The sequence below is a fragment of the Belonocnema kinseyi genome, chromosome 2, assembly GCF_010883055.1.
Source record: "Belonocnema kinseyi isolate 2016_QV_RU_SX_M_011 chromosome 2, B_treatae_v1, whole genome shotgun sequence".
NCBI lineage: Eukaryota > Metazoa > Arthropoda > Insecta > Hymenoptera > Cynipidae > Belonocnema > Belonocnema kinseyi.
The window spans coordinates 168,440,842-168,466,421 of NC_046658.1; the positions used below are offsets into that span (position 1 = coordinate 168,440,842).

Consider the following 25,580-nt stretch of genomic DNA (forward strand, 5'->3'; position numbering starts at 1 on the left):
TGGATGAAAATTGTTTTCAATTATTATTATTTTAAATTTGAGCAATAATTGTAGAAAGTTCAAATATTAAAATTATTTTATTAGGGCATTTTAAATAAATAATATTGAATAAATAACAATTGTTTTAATTGTTTATATTCGGGAATTTTTTAATTCAGTAATATTATAAACTGTCAGAAATTTTATTATTCGGGAATTTTACAGCGTCAGACATTTTATTTTTCTGGATTTTCCAGTCATCCCTCGAGAATTTTATTATTTACGGGAATATCATCATTCGGAAATGTTATTGTTCTAAAATTTTACAATTCGGGAATTTTACAGTGACGAAAATTTTATTTTTTGGAATTTTTTATTTGTCCCGTTGGAATATATTTCTAGCTCTTGGGGTAATAAAACTCGTTGTAGGGAAGAACATTTCCTTTTTAGTAAATATAGCATTAAGGTTTCCAACAAAAAATTTGTCACCAATAGCAATTGTATATATGTATATACCAAAGTAGGTCAATTTCTATTCTAAAATATTTTTCCGCTGCTGTTTATTTTCCGGAGACAAACATTGCCTCGCTATTATTTCCTTCAACTTGAATTCTCTTGCCGTATGTTGGACAATTTTTACCTTTTAAACAAAAATGTTTGCGAAATAAATGTTAAAATTTGATCATAAAAATAGGTAATAAGGATATTATAGAGGAGAGTGGGGCTAAGTCGACAGTGAGGCTAAGTCGGCAGTGGGGCTAAGTCGACTCTTGCTTTTTTTAATATAAGCCGTTTGAACTATTTTTTTCTAAATAAAACAAACAAATTAAATATCATATACGCAAGACTTTTCATAGTAGAGGAATTTTTTTTTCGCAGGATATCGAAAAAAGAATTTACATTTTCCATCTCGAGGAAATAACCATGAAATAGAAATGCATAAATCACGAATTTTTGCAGCTTCACTTCATAAATTCGCTTCCATCCATGCATCCGGATTATGCAACTTTTTTTTGTGAGAAAAAATGGATGCAGAAAATTGCACCAGAGGGATCGAACACTCTCTAGAGTGTATTTATATTTAAATATATTTTTAAAAAATCGATAGTGTTACAATCGTTATTAATAATAAATAAATCATTTTTTTCAGACGATTGATATGAAATGAAAAGAATAATGGAAATCGATTAGGATGATACGAATCGGTATTTAATGTAGTTTTAAGACGTGGGATCGAAAATGAATCGTGAAAATGAGGAAGTGAGTCTTTAATATAAATCATTGTTCAATTATAATATTTATAAAATTTTTTCGTTAATTTATTTTAGTAAGAACAAATAAAAATCTAAAGAATTTGAGAGAAATTTATTTGATTACTTCATTTGGGAAAACGCTGATTATATTTCTTACACAAAATATTTACTACATATAATATATCCTGAATAAAATCTGCGAGAATTAAATAATAATTTTTTTTAATCTGTAAATATTCTCAAAACATTGAAATTGAGAATATTATGTACAAAATTTTTTCTACACAAAATATCTTCTATAAAAAATTCGAATATGAAATATGAAACAATAATTCATAATTAATAATCTCGAATTGAGGGATTTTTAAATCAAAAAACCAATTGAACGAGTATGAATTGAAACTGCTACGAATCAAACAATTTTAGATTAAGGCGTTCAATTATTTCAAAACGAATGAAAAGTAATTAAACTTGAATTATTTCTAAATATAAGCGTTTAAAAATGAATAATTTGAAATTTAAAGTGTTTGAAATTGAAGAATTTGTAATCGATTATTTTCAGATTTTAATTTTGAAAATTATATTATTTAAAATTCAAAATTATTAAAATTGTATTATTTCTAATAAAAGGAATTACAAATTGAGATTGAACATATATTTAAAACGGGATAGAATAAATAATTTTAAAATATAATTTTTAATAATTAAACATTTAAAAATCAAAACCCCTCAAAATTGAAGTTTTATAATAAAATTGTGAAGATTGGACAGTTTCATTAGAAAGGAGTTCAGATTCTATAAATTCCAAATCAAATCATTCAAAATTGAACATTTTAATTTTAAATTGAAGAATCTCAATACTGAGACTTTTAATCTTAGATTAAAATTTCGCAAACACGACATTTTCAAAACTTTAAAAGTGGAATATTTTCATATTGCAATTTTCCAAAATATATTATTTAAAATTTCAAGGAACTAAGATTGTATTATGTATTTCTAATCAAAACCATTTACAATTGAATAATTTGAAATTTAAAATAAAATTTCTCAAAATTGAAAAGTTTGGAAATAAAATTGTGAAAATTGGACAATTTCATTAATTTCATTAAAGAGAAGTTTAAAATCTATCATTTCCAAATCAGACCTTTTAAAATTGAAAATTTGTATTTTTAATTGAAGATTTTCAAAACTGAATGAATTCGGGATTAAGATTTAAAAAATACGTCACTTTCAAAACGTTAAAAATGAAGAATTTTAAATTGAAAGTGTTTTAATATAAACATTTAAAAATAAAGAGTTATTAGTATTGTAAAATTTCAAAATAAAATTGTGAAAATGAGACAATAACATTAAAAATGAGTTAAGATTCTATAATTTTCCAATCAAGCCATTTAAAATTTGAATGTTGTTTTAATTGAAGAATAAATTTCCACAATTACAAAGCTTTAATATTGAAATATTTTGAAATTATGATTTTAAAAATAATTTTTTTCTTAATTCAAGGGAACTGAAATTGTATTGTTTATTTTTAAAGCCTTTCAAAATTGTATAATTTTAAAGCGTTTTTAATTCTTTTTTAATTGTAATTGAATGCTCTCAAAATTGAGAAGTTTTAAAATAAAAATGTGAAAGTAGAACAAGTTCATTTAAAATAGTTGAGATTCTATATTTTCCAAATCAAATAAAAAAAACCATTAAAAATTGAAACATTTTATTTTGAATTGAAGAGTCTTGAAACTGAATGAATTCGGATTGAAATGTTAAAAATACGACAATTTTAAAACGCTGATAATGAAATAATTTCAAATTATAATAAAAATTTTTTTCTTAATTCAAACATTGGACATTGTATTATTTATATTTTAAACAATTTAAAATTAAATAATTTGAAAGTGTATTAGATTGAAATTTTTTAAATAAATGCTTACAAAATTGAAAAATTTCAGAATCAAATGATGAAAATTGGATAATTTCATTAAAAAGGAGTTGAGATTGTATCATTTTTAATTGAAAGCTTTCGAAATTAAACAAATTTATTTTGAATTGAAGAATATCGAAACTGAATGAGTCTAGATTAAAATTTCGAAAATCCAACATTTTGTAAACGTTGAAAATTGAATATTTTAAAATTATAATTTTAAAAATTGGATTATTTAAAATTCAAGGGAACTAAACCTAAATTATTTTTAATTGAAAGTGTTTAAAATTTAATAATGAAATTGAACATTTTTCAATCAAAAGCTCTCAAAATTAAAAAACTTCAAAAGAGATGTGCAAAATTAGACAATGTTATTAAAAAATAGTTGAAATTTTATCATTTTCAATTCAAAATATTCAAAATTGAACAATTTTATTTTGAATTGATGAATCTCGGAACTGAATAAATTCTAATCTCGAAAATACTACAATTACAAAACGTCAAAAATTCAATATTTTTCGATTATGGTTTTGAAAAGTGGAATATTCAAAATTCGAATAAACTAAAATGTTATTATTTTTAAATTAAAGAGTTCGAAATTAAATCCATTTCAAATTAAAAATATGTGAATTCTAATTATTTTTAATCCAAAGTGATTAAAATTTGATGATTGTGAATTTAAAATCAAATTGAATTTTTCAAAGTCTTAGCTTCTGAAATTCTAGAATTGTTTACTTTCATTATACCAAAAAATTATAATGTAACATTCAAATTAATTAGACAAAATTTCTCTAAGATAAAAAAAGTCCACAGTCATATTCACCGTTCAAAATGAAAAATTTTAAATTATAAACCCTTAAAATTAAATTATTCTGAAAAAAAACTTTTAAAAATAATAGTAGTTTTAAATTAGAAACATTAAACAATTATATAATTAATATAATTTTTAAAACATCATTCAGAATTATTATTCATTTTTGAAACTTTTCCTTTTTAAATGATTAAGTTTTTTATATCTTAAATTAAACAGCGGATGAAATTTTGCAATTCTGGAAAATGTAATAGTGAAATTGTCCTGATATTTTTATCATTCAAAACACGAAACTTCAACATTGTAAAATTTCAAAATGAAAACCAACAAAAATTTAAAAATTTAAAACTAAATATTTTTGAATTCAAGCTTTTCAAAAAAAAAACAAAAAAAAATCAGCCTTATGGTATCAAAAACTAAAAGAATTGCACATTTTAGAAATGTCAAGGATGAAAAATTTAATATTATTGAATATTATATCTTGTAATATCAACATGGTGTAGAAAGAATTTTGTTTTTGAATTTTGTTTTTAAAATTTTCTGTAAAACATACTATCTCAGGTAAACTATCGCTCATAATATTTTTTTATATAAAGTTCTAAGAATATTTTCAGATAAAAATAATTGCTATTGACATAAATATTGTTACTTTAGAAGAATTATTTATTTAATTGCAAATTCGTTCTGTTTTTCGCGTGTTTTTATTTCTGCAATTAAACTGATTGGATTGAGTAATTGAATAAAACTTGATTAACTTTTAGCAAAAAGCAGTTTCCCAAACTCTCTGCGGTGCTTTACAGAAAGAAGCTAATTGCAAATGTTTAGTACTATCTGTACTTATTTATGGATGTATTGCTGCAGTTACATGGTGCCGATGTGCAAATGTAACGAAGGTAGAAAATATCAATTTTTAATAATTTTTATACATTCCGAATTAATAATTTTATTTAAATAATCTAAGAACTTTCTTCCTTTTTTAGATTGTCATCAATTATTCCAAGTTTCCTCTTAGAAGTACAAAACATGTGTCACCCTGTGACGATGGTTACATCTATATACCTGTGAGTTAACAATAACTTATTTTAAAAATGATTGAAGTAAAATATTGATTGTTTTATAATTTATAATTTATTATTTAAATTACTCTAATATTTTGATGTAACACTGAATGCTTTTGAAATATTTATTTTATATACACGAATATTGAAATTATTATCAGCTGGTTTTTAAAATTATATTAATATAAATTTTATAAGATTCTTGAGACAATTAGGAAAGATTTTTGAATATTTCAGATGTGTCAAAAAAGAATCTAGAAGATTAAAAAATTATATTTAATTTTACAAAATTGTAGGAAAAATTTTATAGTTTTAAAACAATATTTAAAACGTTTAGTAGTTTGGAAAAAATAACAAAATATTTGATAAATTTTGGAAAATGCTTTCAAGTTTTAACATATTTTTAAATCTATTCAAACCCTCTTGAATTCCTAAAAATATTTTTAGTTGACTCGAATTTTTCTTCAAATTTTGAAAAATTATTCAAAATGTAAAAAAAAATAGATTGAAATCTTCCAAATTTCCTAGGAATCTTAAGAAATTTTTTTTATTAATTTGAAACCTTTCAAAAGTCTTTAAAAGCTTCTAAAGTTTTAGTTTGAAATCTCAAAAAAAAAATATCATTTTTTAAAATCTTTTACAGTTAACAAATTTTTTTTTCATTCTCTTTAAATCTTCTGAATATATCGTGAAGCTACTCGATTTTATTTGTTAATCTTACTGAATTGAACCATTAGCTTTAAAAACTTAAACTTTTTTTAAAAGGAAATCTTTTGAAGTGTTTTAAAATCATAATCAATTTTCTCCTAAAATGCTATTCTCAAACAATCAAAAAATCCTTACAAATTTTTAAACCTTCTAAAATTTTTAAATTATTCAAATTTTCACGACTTTTTTTTAATCCTGCAAAATTAAATAAATTGTGTTTAAATCTTTCAGATTCTTCTTACAAAATTTAGAATCACTAAAGTCGCTTTTTTTAGGTAGTTAAAGATGTTACGTATTCGACTCAAAAATACCCACCCCCCTTCCTCACTCATCGCATGGATAAAAAATTTATCTCTTTTAGTTGAGGATTCAGCTCTTTTCTTGAAAATTCATATTTCTTGGTTGAATGCAACTCTGATTGATTTCAAATTGAAGTCTTTTTTGATTGAAATAATATCCACTATTATATTTTTTTGGAGAATTTATCTATATTTGTTGAAAATTCAGGCAATTTGTTAAAAATTCAACTATTTTATATAGTAGAAAAGTAAACTTTGTTGCTGAAAATTCATATTTGCCATTTGGAAATACAACTGCTTTTTAAAAAATTCGTCTTCTTGCCTTGAAAATGCAACAATTCAGTGGAAATGTTTTTCTTTCTTGTTTCAAAATTTAACTTTTTCGTTTTAAAATTGATTTTTCTTGGTACAAAAATCTAATTTATTTCTGTAGAAAATTCAAATATTTTGATAGAATGATTAAGCTATTTTGTTTAAAATTCGTCTTTTTGCTTGTATTCAGTTGTGTTTGATCTCAAAATGCAATCTTTTTTTATTTGAAAAATATCAACTATTATATTTTTCTATTTTGTTTGAAAGTTCATACATTTTCTTTGAAGTTCAACTATTTTATTTGGTTAAAAGTAACTTTTTTGTGAATAAATCATATTTTCGGTTTAAAAATTCAACTTTTTTTCATTCTTTAATGAAAATTAACTTAACTATTTAACTCTTTTTTTGTTACAAATTGTTGATTTTGGTTGGGAAATTCATTTCTTGGTAAAAGAAATTCTCAAGAAGGTTCAGCTATTTTATTTAAGGATTTATAATCCTATTTAAAAATCCAGCTCTCATTGAAAATTGAACTATTTTCTTTCAAAATACTTTTTTTTGGAGGGAGGAAAATTCATACAGTTTGCTAGAAAAATCAACAATTTGGTTGAAAATTAATTTTTCGTAAAAAACGTTACTCTTTTGTTGAAAATTCGTCTTTTTATTTTAAAAATGGCAGAAAATTCAACTGTTAGGTTGAAAATCAACTTTATTGATGAAAATTATTAATTTTTATATGAAAATTCAACTATTTGGTTTAAAATTTAATTATTTTGAAAAAGTTTATGTATTTTGTTAGAAAGTTCAAATTTTGTTCAAAATTAACTTTTTTGTTAGAAATTTATCTCTTTAGTAAAAAATTCGTCTTTTTGGTTTGAAAATTATAGGAAACTTAACTGTTTGGTTGAAAATGAACTTTTTTGATGAAGATTAATATTTTTCATATGAAAATTCAAACATATGGTTTAAAATTTGTGTATTTTGTTAAAAATTTAAGTATTTTTCTAGAAAGTTCAAATTTTGTTCAAATTAACTTTTTTCTTGGAAATAGATCTCTTTTGTAGCAAATTCATCTTATTAGTTGAAAATGAGCTCTTTTGTTGAAAATTTAATTCTTGTGTTGAAAATTCGTCTTTTTTTTGCTTGAAAATGGAAGAAAATGTTGAAAGTTAATTTTTTTGTTAAAAATTTAACTCTTTTGTAATAATACGTCTTTTTTTTGAAAATGATGGAAAAATCAACAATTTGGTAGAAAATTAATATTTTTTATACGAGAATTGAACCATCTGGTTGAATACTTACGTATTTTATTAAAATATTTCATATTATGAAAATTCATATTTATTAATATATTTATTAAAATATTTATTTTTCCCGGTATAAAAAATTGCATATTTTTAGGTAAAATACAAATGATTGGTTAAAAAATGTGACTGAAAAATCTTACTTTAACTAAAGCCTATTTCTTTTTTAATTAAATTTTCATGAATTATCATCTTATTTAATTTGATTTGCAAACTATAAAATTAAGAAAGTGAAAAAAGTTTCTATTTAGGCAATTCGAACTAACTTTTTCTATAGTACTTATAACTAGTTACTGAACAAAAAGTAACTTTCGATGACATTTTTATTAATTTTTTTTATAAATCATTAGATTCGACGAATGTTTGAACTATGTCATTCTAAAAAAAACACGTTCGAAGGTAAAAATAATTGGATTTTTTTCTCATCCGGAAATTCAAGAGTTTCTGAAACATTCCTTTTTGTTTCTACAAATTTTTTAATCTTCTAAAAGTGAAAGTCAAAACTAAGTAAATCTATAGAAAAAATTGTAGACAAAAATAATTTAGAGAGTAGAATTTTCTTTTTTTTAAAATTCATTTTGAGAACTTTACTCTTATATTTTTGGTTGAGAATTTATCTTTTACGGTTAAAAAGTTTATTATTTCGTTGAAAATTTGAATTCTTTTGTTAAAAATTCAACTGCTTGGTAGAAAATTCTTATATTTAGCTTAAATATTCCACATTTTTGTTAAACTTTTTTCTCCTGCAACTAAAAAATATTCCTTGATTGAAAATTCTTTATTTAGTTTGAAAATTAATTTAAAAGTATGGAAAATTTTCTATTATATTTTTGGTTGAGGATTCATCTTTTACGTTTACGAATTTTTTATTTTTGTTATAAATTAAATTGTTTTCTTAAAAATTCAACTATTTTGTTACAAATTTATATTTTCGGACTAAAAATTCAACTGCTTTCTAGAAAATTCGCCTTTTTTGCTGAAAAATTGAACAATTATGTTGAATTTTTTTCTTTTTATTGAAAAATCTTTTTTTGTTAAATATTCTTTATTTCGGTTTGAAACTTCATTTCTTCTTGTAGAAATATATTTAAAAATATTAATTCATTCTTTTTGTATAAAATTTACCTTCTTTCATTGAAAATTCAACTATTTGTTTGAAAATTAGACTAATTATTTAGAATTTAATCTTCTTTGTACAAAATCAGATTTTTTGGTTGATAATTGATCAGTTTATTTAAAATTGAACTATTTTCGTAAAAAATTAGTTTTGTGATTAAAAATTAATCTTTCTGACTAAAAATTTTATCATTTTAGTTGCAAATGTATCTCCTTTTGTAGAAATTTCATGCCTTTGTTTGAAATTCCTTCTAATTTTATTTGAAAGCTAATTCTTTTTGGTTTAAGAGTCCGCGATTATATTGTTATTTGAGAATTTACTTTTTTGTTTAAAAAATATTATGATTTTTGTTCATTGTTTAAAAACAGTTTTCGTTGCTTTGTTAAAAATTCGTCTTTTTGTGTTGAAAATGCAACTGTTTTGTAGAAAATTTACATTCCTCGATAAAAATTGAACTCTTTTGATGCAAATTTGTCTTTCTGAAAATTTAACTTTTTTGGTAGAAATGTAATCTGTGTTTTTTTTCAAAATGCAGTTACTTGGTTGAAAGTTGAACCCCTTCTTTGACAATCCTTTTTTTTCTTGGTACAAAATTTAACTATTCGGATAAAAAATTTGTTTATTTTTTCTTAAAAATTAATTTTTACACTGAGTTTTATGTACCAATATAGAAAGATTAGAATTTTTCTGTCTTCCTGAAATTCAAAATTTTCTAAAAAACACCTTTAAATTTCCCTACTTCATCCCTCATTTTTCATATTTCCCCTTTTCTCATTTCTCCTAATTTCTCTCTCTTTGTGAGTTATGAATTATTATTTGAAAATAATGAGTTATGAGAAATGCGTAACGAGTAATGTGTAACACGCAATGAGTAATTAATAATTAGTTATGATTTATTAATTATGAGTTATAAAGTATGAATAAAAAATATGAGTTAAAAATTATGAGTTAAAGGTTATAAATAATCAGTTATTACTAATGTGTTTCAAGTAATTCGTAATTAGTTATAAGTTATGAGTTATGAATTATAAGTTACAAATTATGAGGTATGAGCGATAAATTATAAGTTGTGAGTTATGAGCTGTAAGTTATTAATTATGAGTTATAAATCACTATCAGGTATGGGTTATAAATTATGAGTTATAGAGGATGAGTCATCAGTTATGTTGTGTGTGATATAAGTTATGTGTTATGAGTTATAGATTATGAATTATAAGTTATTATTTATGGGTTATAACATACAAATTATAAATCACTAGTTGTAAGTTATGTTATAAATTATTATCAGTTATGAGTTATAAATGATTAGTTAGGAGTTATTGGTGATGATTCATGAGTTTATGTGGCATGAGTTATGTGTTATACATTATGAATGATGAGTTATGAGCTATGATTTATGCTTTTCGAGTTAAAAGTTACAAATTATGAGGTATGAGTGATAAATTATGGGTTGTGAGTTATGAGTCGTGAATTGTGAGTTATCAGTTGTGAGTTCTTCATTATTATCAGACATGAGTTATAAACTATGAGTTATGATATGAGCTATGAGTTATGTGGTATAAATTATGATTTATGAGTTATAAGTTAAAAATTATGAGGTTTGAGTTATAAGTTGTGAGTCGTAAATTGTGACTTATGTGTTTTTAGTTTTAAATTATTATCAAGCGTGAGTTATAAATGACGAGTCATGAGTTATGTGTTATGAGTTATACATGATAAATTAAGAGTTATAAGCAATGAGTTATGCTTTTTAAGTTGTAATTTACAAATTATGAGGTGTAAGTGATAAATCAGAAGTTGTGAGTTATGAGTCGTGAATTGTAAGCTATTAGTTGTGAGTTATGTGTTGTGAGTTATAAATTACTATCTGGTATGAGTTATAAACTATGAATTATGATTTATAAGATGCGCTATGAGTTATTTGGTATGAGTTATAAGCTATGATTTATGCTTTTTGAGATAATTTACAAATTATGAGGTATGAGTGATAAGTTATGGGTTGTGAATTATGAGTTATCAGTTGTGAGTTCTTAATTATTATCAGACATGAGTTATAAACTATGAGTTATGAGTTATAATATGAACCATGAGTTGTTTGGTATGATTTATACATTATGAATTATGAGTTACAATTAATGATTTATGAGGTATAAGTTACAAATTATGAGAATGAATTATAAGTTGTGAGTTGTGAGTTATGAGTCGTGAATTGTGAGTTATGCGTTTTGAGTTATAAATTGTTATCAATTATGAGTTATAAATTATGAGTCATGAGTTATAAATGATGAGTTATAAGTTTTTTGGCATGAGTTATGAGTTATCAATTATGAGTTATGAATAATGAGTTATGTAAATATGAGTTGAGTGAATAATTTTGTCTGATTTAAAATAATAAAAAAAGAATAACCATTTTAGGTGGCGTTCATGGGGATGTTGTATCTTGTATACTTGGTGGAATGTTATCACTCACCAATCAGAATTGACCTTTTACACGCAGAGGGTGAAAGCAGTGTTCTTGCCAAGTTGACCCAACTGAAACTTGCTCAACCAACAATTTGGTGGAAAGCAATTTCCTATCACTATGTGCGTAGAAAGAGACAGATCACCCGATATCGAAACGGTGATAATTATACGACTACTCAGGTCAGATTTTTTCATCGTAGAGTCCTGTAGAAATTTTAGAAACAAATTTCACTAATTCAAATTTTAACTTTTAACGCACAACTATTTTTTTATAGCGCCATTAGTACTGTTTGCATTTGGGGTCGTGAAAAAAATACTCCACGTTGACACGTCGGAGGGGGTTAATATTTTTTAAGGTTTATCATTTTAGTAGAAACTTAAAATATTTTGTGAAAATTTAATTATTGTCTTAAAAATTGAGCACTTTTGTTAAAAACTCATCTTTTATTGATTTCCTTATATTTAAAATTACTGGAATAAAATTTTTAATGTCAGTACTACTGTTTCCAGTTTTTTAAAAACTATTTAATTTGAAATCTCGGAAAATTGAAAAACTTACCAAAAGATGTGTTTTATTAAATTAAAATGATTCAGATTTTTTTATCCTGGAGCTTTTAGAATTTAAAAAAAAATTAATTCTTAACTTCTAGTGCACCATTTTTTAAATAGCACCATTATTACAGTTTCCATTAGATGTGTTTTTCCATCTTTAGTGGTTTCAAAATTTTAAATGTTCACATTTTTTCCTTTTATTACATTTTTATGTTTCTATTTTGAAAGCATTTGAACCTGATTGATTTACTAATTTCGAAAATTATTGGACTTCGATTGTTAATGTAAATTGCAATGTTTTCAATTTAAAAAACTATTCTAATTTAAAAAATTTTCAAATTAAAAAGCGTTCAAAATTATAAATTTAAAACAAGATTTTTTAGTGAAATCATAGTAGTATAGCAGTACGGATTTTGGATAATTGTTCTGTTCCGAGCTAATAAATATTGTACCAATGATTGGTAAGTTACCGACAGACGATAATGATTCGTGTTCGTGCTAAGATGACACCATTAGACAAACAATCTGACATTAACCTGATACATAGTAGGAACGTACTATAATGACTGATGATAGAGTCGGAATCTGCATTACCGACCGAAAAATAAGCCGCAAATTCGAATTATATCAAGTCGATAAAATAGAATCCTAATAAGAATATAATTTATATCAGCTGTGTACGAATCTACCTTACCGACTAATGGCATATTAGCCCGGACACGAACCATTATCGATTATTAGTAAATAATCAGTCTCCGATTTACTGTCACTTATCTCGGAACAGAACCGCGCCCGAGAAGTTCTGCTGCTCTACTACTAATTATTTCATCTCATATGTAACTCTTTGATCCAAACATTTATTACTAACGGATTTTTAAGGTGGCCCGAGAAAACCAAAGATTCTAATACGAATCTGTAATTAATATTCAATTTAACCTCCTCCCCCGAGGCCCTTTCATGGTACCCAAAAAACTACCCTATAAGTGAATCAAGTTGAAAATTCGGGAAAATAAATAAAAAGCACCTTTCTTCGTGCTTCCTATTAGGTATCCCAAAACTTTAACACGATGTGGCTTTTCGTGTGAAAATAAGTAGGAAATAAGAAAAGTGTCGGTAATGTAGGAATATAGTCACGTGACCTACTCATTACAGGGCCTTAATCATTACTTTTTTCGCATTTTCTCACAGATCCTCATTAATGAATAATTTACAAGATTTTTTGTATTTTTAAATTAATTTTTAACTGTTTAAATCATTTTTATTTTGTTAAGCAATTTTATTTTCATAGAATACCGCGAATCAAGGGTATTTTATTAATTTCATAGTCTATTTAATTAACATTAAGAGTTTATATTTTTATTTTAATTGATTGTTTATTATTATTGTCTTGCAAGAATGGTTAATTTCAGTCTATTGGCACTGTGATTTAAACCTATTGCACTTTTCCTTTTTATTTTTAAAACCCCGGTGAAACAGAGGTCTTTACTCGGGCTTCGAATCAATCTATGAATTTAATCACAATCAGGGAGAACCCGCGGGTGTATGCGACTTCATTGGAAGTACTCTCATTTGCCTGGATATTTGGCCAGAGGATAGGAAAACTGCAGAAAACTACCTCCCGAATTTAGCCGGTTTTTCGACATCTGAGTTTTAAGGCAGACATTAGACCATATCTATCGCACGCACACAATCATTTTTGGCGTCAAATCTCCCGCTGGACACAATCCGGTCGCACGTCACAAATGGTTACCCATCCGAATGCTATCCGCGCTTGAAATGGCATGACATCTGGGCATCTGGCTAGAAAATTTTACTTTCTTGATAGCGTTTGACAAGTATCAAAAGCTTAGACCAAATCTTACTTTTTCCAAGTTAATTGTTATTTTGCAAACAATTTTTATTTGTTTAAAAAATTTGTTGTCCTACAATTTTACGAATTAATGGTATTTTATGAATGTTTTAGCCTAATTAGTGAATGTGATTTTTTTTATTTTAGTAGTCCCTTTATTGTTTAAATAATTTACGTGGGTGAGGGAGAATTTAATTTAGAATGTGACATCACACAAGGAAAATAACTACTTTTCTCTAAGAGTTTATTCTTTTTGGTTGAACAGTCTACTAATATATTTTTGGTTCAGAATTCATCACTTTCGGTAGAAAATTCCATTATTTGGTTGAAGATTGAACTATTTTTTGAAAATTACTTTCTTTGTTAAAAAAAAATCATTTGTTAATTTGAAAATTTAACTATTCCATTATTGGTTGAAAACTTATCGTTTTCAGCAAAAAAAATTACCACTTAGTTTAAAATGTATGTATTTTGTTTTTAAATTCGCCTTTGTTGTTTGAAAATTAATTTTATTTATAGAAAATTCAATTAGTTGGTTGGAAATTGAACTACTTTATTGAAAATTTATTTTCTTAGTTAAAGATACATTTATTTAAATTCTTTTTCGTTGGTTACAAATAAAATTAGTTAAAAGGTGAACTACTTTTTATTAAAAATTCATTTTATTAGTTGAGGATAGATCTTTTTGAATTAAAATTGAACTAATTTGTTAACACAAAGTTTTTTTTTAAATTAATTTTTATAACTGAATATTTGACTGTCGAGCTATTGGCTCAAAATTATTTATTTTTAGTTTAAAATTCAACTATTTTGTTTAAAATTTATTTGTTTTGTTGTGAATTCTTTTTTTTGTAGAACATTAATCTTCTTATTTTGAAAATTCAACTAACTGGTTAAAAGTTAAACTACTTCCTTAAACATTCACTTTGTTAGTTGAGGGTCCATCTGGTTGGTTGAAAACTTAATTATTCTGTTGAAAATTTGTTCTTTTTATTGGCCAAGAATTAATTGGTTTAACTCAAAATTTAAATATTATATTTTCGGTTGAAAACTATCTTTTTTAGTTTACGATTCAACTGTTTGGTTAAAATTTCACTTTTTTGTGGAAAATGTATATTAATGCGTAAATAAATTTAAATCTTTTTTTGATAGAAATGTCAACTATTATATTTTTCATTAAAAATTAATATTTTTTATTTAAAATTCAAATACTTGTTTGAAAATTTAACTTTCCTGTTAAAAATTAATTTCTTCTGGTGATGATTCATCATTTAAGTTAAATAATCCTACAATTTCATTCAAATTTAATAATTTTCTTAAAAATTCTACTATTTGGTTAAAAATGTACCTTTTGGGATGAAAATTTCACTTTTTGGTTAATAATTAAACTATTTTGCAGAAAATTGATTTATTTAGTTAAAAATTCAACTACTTTTTGAGAATTTAATTACTTTGTTGATAAGTTAGCTGTGTTTTTGAAATTTATTTTTAGGATAGAAAATTTGCCCTTTTAAAAGGAAAATTCTAACTATTTTGTGGAAAATTCGTCTTTTAACTTTAAAATTTATTTTTCGATAAGTTACATCACTTTCTCCTAATTCTTATATTTTTCTATCTATTGCTAATTGTTGAAACAATTTTTATTTGCCTAAAAAGTTGTCCTTATTGAATTGTTAAAACAATAAGCAGAAAATAAAATAAAAAGAATACACTCTTGAAATTTATAAATTATTATAAGGCATTCAGAAAATACTACCACTTTGCGATGTTATTAAATAATAAATTGTTTGAATAATAAGAAAAAATTTCGAAAAAGTCAAGTTTAGACAAAATTTTTAAAATTGTTTCAGAAAATAGTAAGAAAGTACGATTTTCTAGCTTTTTTTCTTTTAAGGTTGAATTTGAAAAAATGGATTGTTAAAATAATAAAGAAAGAATTGAAATAAAAATATACACTCTCTAAGTTCATTAAACAGACCATACTATTGATAAAATAACATTTATTCGGGATATTCTTCGGAAATAAAATTGTTCAAGTGAACAAAAATTGTTTAAACAATTAACAATTGTTAAGATTATGAAACTTTTATTTGTTTTTGGGCCACCCGATGGCTTATGGACAGCAAATTGAAACGCATTCTTATATTGATTTTTCTGAATGCTTTCAATAATGTTTAAATAATTTCCGAACACGTAGTGTAAAAAAAATTTTAATTATTTTTTGAAAAATGTACTAATTAATTTTATTTTTCAAAAAAATAGGTATACTATGAAAGATGCAACACACACGTCGCCACTTCTTTTTATTTTTACGACTATTGTGGGGTGAAGGACATTAGTAAAGAGCTAACGACTAATTCCAAATTACCAATCACCAAAATTACTCTCACGAAGGGATTCGCTTTCTCCAACGTGAGATCAGCCACAGAATTCGAAGAAGCAAGATCCAGATTTTTTGCAGAGCAGGTATTTTTTCAACTTTTATTCCTATTCTTTTTTTAGGGTTTTGTAGCTCCGGGTAGAAACCGTTCTTTTTTCAAACAAGGGAAGTGATTTCAAATATTTTATAAATATTTGAGAATATTTTTTTGAAATGATCGAATTCTTTGGAAAATCATTGAAATTTTTTAAATCTGTCGGAAATCTTTATGAAATTTTTGACATTTTTGGGAAATCATTGAAATCTTTAAAAAATATTTTCAAACAATTTTTAATTTTTGAAATCTTTTGTAAATCATTGAAGTCTGTGAAATGTTTGCAAAAACTTTTAAATCCTTGAGATATCTTTAGGATATCATTGAAATATTTCTGACATCTTCCGAAATCTTTGCGAAGTTTTCAAATATTTTATAAATATTTGAAAATATTTTTGAAATCATTGAAATATTTGTGTAAACTTTCTGAAATCATTAGAAATCTTTGCTAAATATTTGTGATACTTGTGAAATATTTGATAATATTTGTAAGATTTGTAAAAATGATTGAAATATTTGTGTATTCTTTGGAAAATCATTAAAGTCTTTGTGAAGTATTTTAAATCTAGCCGAAATCTTTGGGAAATTATTTAAATCTTTGTAAAATCTTTAAAACACTTTTGAACGATTTGGTATATTTTTGAAATTGCTGAAATCTTTGAGAAATCTTTGTGATACTTGTTAAATATTTGATAATATTTTTAAAAATGATTTAAATATTTGTCGAATCTTTGGAAAATCATTAAAGTCTTTGTCATTTAATCTATCCGAAATCTTCAAGAAATCATTGAAATCTGTGTGGCATCTTTCGAAATCTTTGCGAAATATTCCAAATATTTTATAAATATTTGATAATATTTTTGAAATCTTTGAAATATTTGTGTAAACTTTCTGAAATCTTTAGAAATCTTTGCGAAATATCTGTGATACTTGTGAAATATTTGATAATATTTGTAAGATTTGTAAAAATGATTGAAATATTTGTATAATCTTTGGAAAATCATTAAAGTCTTTGTGAAATTTTTTCCATGTATCCGAAATCTTCAAGAAAGTATTTAAATCTTTATAAAATCTTTAAAACACTTTTGAACAATTTGTTATATTTGTGAAATTTCTGAAATCTTTGGGAAAGCAGGGTGTCAAACGATTCTTAGGAACAAAATTCAAAGTCTTTTCCAGGTTTTCCAGGTCTCATTTTTTACATCAAATAATGAGATAAACGTTTGTCATACATGTAAAAATTAAGTCATTTCATTTTTAATTAAGCAAAAATTTAAACATAAAGCGGAATCGTAAATAAACAAATTCTTAATTTTTTGGGAACATGAGTCGTCTTTGTGAAATATTTATGAATATTTTTAAATCTTTGTAATGTCTTTGAAATCATTGAAATATTTGTGAAATCTTTGTGAAGTATTACAAACCTTAGTGAAAGCTTGAAATTTCGGTGAAATCTTTGAGAAATCTTTTGGCATTTTTCAAAGGTTTTGTAAAATCTTTAAAATTCTTGAAATCTTTGTGAACTCTTTCTTTAATCTTTGTTTGCGAAATCATTTGTGTTTGTTTAAAATCATTGAAGTCTTTTGAAATCTTCTCAAATGTGTTGAAACCTTTTGAAATCGCTTAAAATCTATTAAATCTTTTGAAATTCTTGAAATCTTTTGAAATCCTTATGAATTCTTTAAAGAAATTGTGAAATCTTCTCTAAGTCTTTTGTATTCGTTTTAAATCACTGGAATATTTGAGCTATTTGTAAAATCTTTGTGACATTTTTTGTAATCGTTTTAAATCACTGAAATATTTGAAATATTTGTTAAATTTTTTGAAATCTTAAAAAAAAAAATTTATATTGTTTAAAATATTTGAAATGTATACCCTTATTGAAATCGTTTAAGTCCTTGAAAGCTTTGAAATCTACGAAAACTTTGTGAAATGTTTAAAAATCTTTGAAATATTTTTGAAATGTTTCTTCAATTTTTGTTCGCGAAATGTTCGCAGAATATTCGAAATCTTTGTGAATTCGCTGTAATTATTTAAATGATTACAAATCTTAGTGAAATCTTTTGATATTTCCTAAAAAATTTTGAAATTGTTTGAAATCTTTAAAATGTTTTGAAATCTTAGAAATGTGGTTTGATATACCCTTTTTAAAATCTTTCAACTATTTTGTAAGTTTTAAAATCTTTGTAAAATATTCGAAATCTTTGTGAAAACTTTTTAATCTAGTGTACACGTCTTTTTTGAATGTTTGAAACCCTTGAAATCTTTGGGAAATATTTTGAAATGTTTATCAAATCTTTCTTTAATTTTTGTTTGGAAAATCTTTTGTATTTATTAAAGTCATTGAATTATTTGAAATATTTTGAAATTTTCTGAAATGTTTTAAAACCTCTTGAAATCGTTTAAAATTTTTGAAATTTTTAAAATCTGGTGTACTGTACCTTTTTTGAAATTTTTGAAATCCTTTAAATCTTTAAATTTTTATAATGTTTGTGAAATTGCTGTGAAATCTTTATTGAAATCTGGCGTGCGCGCCTTTTTTTTATTAAAAATATTTTGAAATCTTTAGAAATATTTTGTAACTTTTTGAAATCTGTTGTACACTCAAAAACCGAGTGGTCAACCCCTCGAAAAATCCGTTGTATGGCCATGGCTTATTCTAATTCTGAAACTGAATTAACATCAAAATTTTTAACTAATAATTTTTATAATTTTTAACATGAATACCTCAAAATAAAGTGCCTTGAAATATCTTTATTTATTTTGTAATAAACAAAAGATAAATTATATCATGACGAATAAAAAAATTGTCGACAGCAAGATTTTTTCTAACCGGAATGTCTCTTTCATAATAGGCTAAAAGATTTAAATTACTGTTCGCATTTCGATAAAATTACTGTTTTAAAAGAGAAAAAAAAAATAATTAAAATTCAAGGTTTTCGTGAAAAAATCAAGAAGATTTCCAGGTTTTAAAGTTTTAAAAAAAAATCAAGGAGACTTCCAGGTTTTCAAGGTTTTCAAGGTCACTAGACACCCTGGAAATTATTTAAATATTTGTGTAAACTTTCTGAAATCTTTATAAATTATTGATGTCTTTCTCAAAGATTTTAAATATATCCAAAACTTTTTTTAAATATTTGGATATCTTTTTATTTGGAAATATTTGTGAAATGATTGAAATCTTTGTTAATACTTGTGAAGTTATTTAAATGTTTGTTATTATTCATATACCATTTGTATTTCCTATAATATTTTTATACTATCTGCAAAATGTGCCTTCCAAAATTTAAAGTCTCTTCTTCTACCCCGACCTAGGGCAAAACGCTCCGCCGCTTCTGGTAAGGAGAAATGAGTAGAAAGGAATTAGAAAAAGTAAGGATAAATTAGAAGCGGAGAAGGAAAAATGAGTTTAAAGAAGGGATAGAGGTGTAGGAAAATTTATTTAAAGTAAGGAGTGGGGGTAGGGCTAGTGATGCAAAAAGGGGTAGAGTAAGGGGAAATAATGAGAGGGGAAGTAGAGGATTAAAGTGCGAAGAAGTAGGGGAAATGACGCTCAATAAGGGGTAGGGAATTTAGGGAATTAATGGGTGGAAAAGGAAGAGAAAGAAGAGTAGGAGAATCGAGGTTAAATAAGGGGTAGAGAATTTAGGGAAATAATGGGTAGGAAAAGAAGAGAAAGAAGAGTAGGGGAAATTGAGGGGAATGAAGGCAAATAAGGGAGGGGTACTGCAGTGAGGAGAAATCAGAAGGAAAATAGTACAAGTCAGGAAATATAAGGTGGGAAGTAGGGAGAGGTAGGACATATTAGGGGAGAGGAATAATGTACAATAAAAAAGGATGTAAAATATGGGGTGGGAAAGTAGAAGGAATGAGATTAAATAAGGGGTGGAGTAGAGAGGTTAGTGAGGGTAAATAAGGGGAGTAGGGGAAGTGAACAGAAATAAAAGCGGGAAGTGTAACAACAAAAAAGAAATGAGGGGAGAGTGAGGAGAAATATAGATGGTAGGTCAAGTGAGAAGAAATGAGGGAAGGGAAATTAAAATTTCCAATTTTATATCATTTATTTACAGGAATTCAGGGACGATTACATGGAAATGAGGGAAGGACTAGATTTGGGCTACAATTTCAACCCAATTACTTTAGTAGCTGTTCTGGGCAATCCTTGGTTCACCAATTCTTATGTTTATTGGTTTTTGAGCGCACTTCTTCTCAGTTGGCCACTTAGGATCATCATTGAATATAAAACTCAGTATGCAGACTATCAGGTAATAATAAATGAGGATAATGCGGCTCCGGTCGGATTTTATATAAAAAGTGTTCTAATTTCTTTCAAAGAAGTTTCTTTCAGATCGTGAATAAAGTAATTCTGAACAATTTCAGATCCGAGGAACTTTCAAAACTCGGAAAGTACTCATGGAATTGGAAATATTTTTATAGTCTTTTAGAACTAAGACAATATAATTATAGATACAAAATTTCCGAATTAGAAAATTCTCGAAAATATAAAATTCTCTAAATATAAAAATCCTGATTTGGAATATTCCCGAATAACAAAATTCCTGACAAAAAGTTTCCAAATTATAAAATATACCAACTAAAAAATTCTCGATATATAGAATTTCCAAATTTAAATAATTGAAAAAATTGTGTTTAAATAATAATTATTAATTTATTTAAAATGCAATTATCAAATATTTTTATCAAAGATATTTTTCTTAATATTTCAAGTTTTAACAAAATTATCGTTCAAATTTAAAAGAACAATAGTCTAAACATTTTCCTAACAAACTCTGCAGGGTTTAAATCAATCCTGATTTATCCCAAAGTTTCTTTTTTTCTTTTTTTTTTGTCAAATTGAAAATTTGATTTTTGAGAATGTTTTTTGTAATTTAAAAAATATATAAATACATTTTCAGACAAAATTTTTCATCCAGAAATATATATTTAAATATCGTTATTTTAAATTCAAACAATTATTTTCAAAACTTTAAACTTTAAGTAAAAATAGTTGATTATCATATTTTTATAATATAAATAAATAATATTTATTGAAAAATAAAGTTTTTCAATTTTTAAATTCGGAAATTTATTAATTCGGGAATGTTTTACTTCGCGGATATTTTACAATTGAAGAATAATTGGAAAATTCGGGAATTTTCCAATTCGGCATTTTACAGTGTCGGAAGTTTTATTTTTCGGGATTTTTCAATCGTCCTAGAAAATATTGGAATTATAACATTCCCAAATTTAAACATTTAAAAAAGGCTTTTTTAATAAATATTATTTATTTATTAAAAAAGAATAATGAAATATTTGTATCGAAGAAAGTTTTGTTTAAATGTTTAAAGTTTTTAAAAATAATTGTTTGATTTGAAAATAACAATAATTGCATAAAAATTGTATAAATAAATAAGTTAAAAAACACGTGCGCCTCGAACGAAAAAAAATTTCTCTCTAAACTTTCTCCGAACTTGATACCAATTTCAAAAGATTTATTGTTACTGTGAATACAAACGATAATTTTTAAGAAATCTTGAAATATTATACAATTTTTTTCTTTGATAAAACTATTTGATAATTAATTTATTTCTAATAAATAAATAGATAATATTTAATGAAAAACAAATTTTTTAATTTTTTCAATGAGGGAATCTTCTAATTCGTATATTTTATAATTCAAGAATTGAATTTTATTTTTCTGCAATTATCCAATTTAGAAAATTAATTTTATTATTATGTTTTTAATGGGAATTGTTTAGAATTCAATAAATTGTTAAATATTTAAAAATGGAATTTAATTTACTGAAATTTAAAATAGTGACTCAAAGTCTTATAATCCCATCTATTTAAAAATTTTAACAATAATTTCAGTACTTGAGGGTGAGTTTCTAAACTTCGAATTCACACAAATTCAGTTTTTTTACTAATATAAATATTATGATTATTATAGTAATTTGTGACTTTAAAAATTTGAAATTAATATTAATGAAAATTGTAAGAAATTCAATAATTGTTGAGAAGGCTTTTACATTTACAATTATTAATAATTGTGTGAGAAATTGTTAGTAAATTAATATGGGATCAGTAGAATTTTTTAAAATTGAATTTAATGTATTGAATTTTTTAAGTTCACGCAAGGTGTTAAAAATATAATAATTTATTTAAGAGGGGATTAGAGTCAGTGTGTTGTTTGGTTCAACATAACGCACAGCCTACAAATATCGACCGATTAAGACCAAAAAAATCTGAAAAAAGCTGATCAGATTTCTAAGAGAGTTGTCCAGCCTGATTTTTTAAATAGGCTTTTAATTTTTCATAAATAAACAAATATGACGAAAAAATAGCCATTTTTTTGTTTGGCGTTCTTGCTGGTCGTCAATAACATGAAAATGGTTAAAATCGCCTAAGTTTTATTGAGTAACATTAGTTAAAGGTATTGGAATATTATACAATAAACGAAAAAAATGTTATAAACAAATTATTTGTTGAAAGAATGTTTTTTACGATTTGCCATTATTTTACATTTTTTTAAAATTATGTTGCAAGAAATATGAATAAAAACAATATAAGGATGAAGAAATTTCTTCTTAAGATTATTATCGTTAATAAAATAAATAAATTTAATTAACAAATGTATTAATCAGGCATTTTTCAACAAAAAATTCATTTTTTTTTCAATGCCATTCTTTCAGTTGGGAAGTTCATGACAATTGCAGAAAAAATTTGTAATCCATTCATCAATTTTATGACTTTTTAAAACAATTTTATTAAACAAATGCATTATTGAGGCATCTGTCGATGGAAAAATTATTTTCTTGCGATGTTAGTCTTTTTAATGGTGAAATTCGTGATAATTTCAGAAAAATTTATAATTAGTTGATAAATTTTATGTTGTCTTTTTAAACAAATTTAATAAACAAATGCATTTTCCTGAAGCTATAAGTTAATTAACGATTAAATGGCACACCACCAAAAAATAACATAGCTGACACTTGGGGTCTTTTGGACCCAAATTTTTTTTGGGTATTCTTTAACATCTCTTCTAAAAAATCAATCGGTATATTAACTTAAATTTTATTTGTAACACTTAGAAAAACAATGAAAAATTAATGGAATGTACGAATTTTTATATTCGTTTAAAAATGGTCTGGGGTCCAATGGACCCCCAGTGTCATTTAAGGGTTAAAAGAATGAAAGTAATGAGAAACTTGATATAAAAAAATTACTTGACAGATGCATGAATAATGCATTTTTTTGTTAATTTCGTTTAAAATCATAAAATTTATCAACAAATCACAAATGTTGCTGAATTTACTATGAAGATCCCGATTAACCCTTAAACGGCCAAAACGCCACTACCGGTACACTGCTTTTCAATGGCCAATAACGGCGTTTTAGCCGTTTAAGGGTTAAAAAGGTTCGACATTGAAAAAAAGGATTAATGCATTTGTTTATTAAAATTGTTTTAAAAAATCATAAAATTGATCAGTAAATTATGCATTTTTTCTGAAATTATTATGAAGTTCCTAATTAAAAAAATTGGCATCGAAAAAAACGAATTTGTTTATTGAATTTCTATTTAAAAAATTCTAAAATTCATTAACTATTTATGAATGTAGCTGAAATTGTCTTGAAGCTTCCAACTGAAAGGACGGGCATTGAAAAAATAAACGAATTTTTACGCCGATAAATGCCCAAATAATGCATTTTTAAATTAAATTGGTTTACAAAAATCATAAGAATAATCAACAAATTATGAATTTTTCGAAACTTATCATAAAGTTCCTAATTTAAAAAAATGACATCGCAAAAATCGAATTTTTCTGTCAAAAAATGGCTAATTAATGCATTTGTTTATTAAATTTGCGTATAATATTAACAATAATAATATCAAAAAGAAATGTCTTCATGATTATATTGTTTTTATTCAAATTTCTTGCAAGATAACTTAAAAAAAAGTACAATTTCAAAAAATTCTGAAAAAAATTCTTTCAACAAAGAATTTGTTTATATATATTTTTTTATTTATTATATAATATTGGAATATCTGTAACCAATGTGACTTTATTAAACTAAGCCGATTTTAACCATTTTCATGTTACTGACGAGCACCGGGAACGTCAAATGGAAAAATGGCAATTTTGTCGTCAAATTTGTTTATTTATAACAAAATTGAAAACCTATTTTTAAAATTAGGCTCGACAACTCTCTGAGGAATCTCAGCAGCTTCTTTTCAATTTTCTATTGACCAAGTTGGTCAATTTTTGTGGCCTGTACTTTATTTTGAACTAAAAATTCATTTTTTTCTCACTGTGCGGCGGTTCTCCTCATGTGAGATTTAAACTGCGCTCGTCAGTTAATTTCACAGTGTGGTCTAATCTGATCATTTTAATCTACGAATTTTTCTGAAATGAGAAATTTAAATTTTTCTGCACTCCATGGATATAAATTCCAATTTATTCTTTAAAACTAAGAATATTTTGATTTTTTATTCTTCAAGTCTCTAGTTTGAAAAAAAATCCAATAAAAAAAAATAAAAGAATTTTTTTGAATCTAGATAACGAAACTGTTCGGAGTAAACTATGACACCCCAATGACTTCGCAAATACATGCGTCTTCCAGTCAATTAAGTGCTCCAGGATCATACATGTTAGCACCTAGTTACAGCGAAGCACTTTTAATGGAACCAGCATTGCCACCATCTCAGGAAGAAATATCCGAAAATGAAAATCTCATCGAGGCTTTGGAATCCGACATGGTCCCCAGTTACTCCGAAGCCCTTCTTTACGAAAGAGCTCACCAGACTTCCCTGCCAGCTAAAAATTATGTCAGTCTTCAGTACCACCAAATCCAAAATTCTGAACCCTGCGAGTGTCCTTGTCATCTTGCAGAATTAGAAAGACAAAACGAACCAGAGGCTTCCACTTCCGGAACAGAAAATAATTCTATCAGTAGAGACGAAAATATTCAAACAGAATCTGAAACAGTGATGGGTACGTTATTTTTTTAAACGATAAAATTTTACCTATTTTCTTAGTTACTTTTGCAGAGAGCTGTCATTCTTGGGTCGCTCCGTGTCCTCAAGACACCATATTTGTAAGTTACGCGGTTCTATTGGAACCACCTCGCAGTGTGTTTCTAAGCTCTTATATATATTATCAGACACTTATTCACTAATTATATTCAATTACATTTTTCTTGAATTCTTCTAAACTTATTCCAATTTTACTGAAATCAGTAGAATATTTTGTATTACATTTTTTTTTAATTCATTTGAGTTTTTCTTGAAGTTCATCTTGCATTTTTATGAATTACATTAAGGGCATGTGACACAGCTAAATACCTATATTACCGACCTCACTTTTTCGGTTCACTGAATGCTTTTTTGAACCTAAGAATTTTTTTTGTCAATAAGATATCGAGCTGAAACTTTGGAAGATTTATTAGAGTACAATAAAGTACGTTTAGGTACTGCATTTTGGT

General features: G+C 25.1%; 1 protein-coding gene across 1 annotated transcript in view; it reads left to right on the forward strand.

Annotated features, from left to right (window-relative positions):
* Positions 1 to 1,218: 1,218 nt before the first annotated feature.
* LOC117183065 overlaps positions 1,219 to 25,580 on the forward strand; it is a 43,711-nt gene continuing 19,349 nt past the window's right edge. The window contains exons 1-8 of the mRNA XM_033376221.1: positions 1,219 to 1,239; positions 4,723 to 4,854; positions 4,942 to 5,022; positions 11,175 to 11,402; positions 15,886 to 16,089; positions 20,168 to 20,362; positions 24,655 to 25,090; positions 25,135 to 25,227. Of these exons, the coding sequence (XP_033232112.1) occupies positions 1,219 to 1,239; positions 4,723 to 4,854; positions 4,942 to 5,022; positions 11,175 to 11,402; positions 15,886 to 16,089; positions 20,168 to 20,362; positions 24,655 to 25,090; positions 25,135 to 25,227 (1,390 nt within the window). The remainder of the gene's footprint in view (positions 1,240 to 4,722; positions 4,855 to 4,941; positions 5,023 to 11,174; positions 11,403 to 15,885; positions 16,090 to 20,167; positions 20,363 to 24,654; positions 25,091 to 25,134; positions 25,228 to 25,580) is intronic.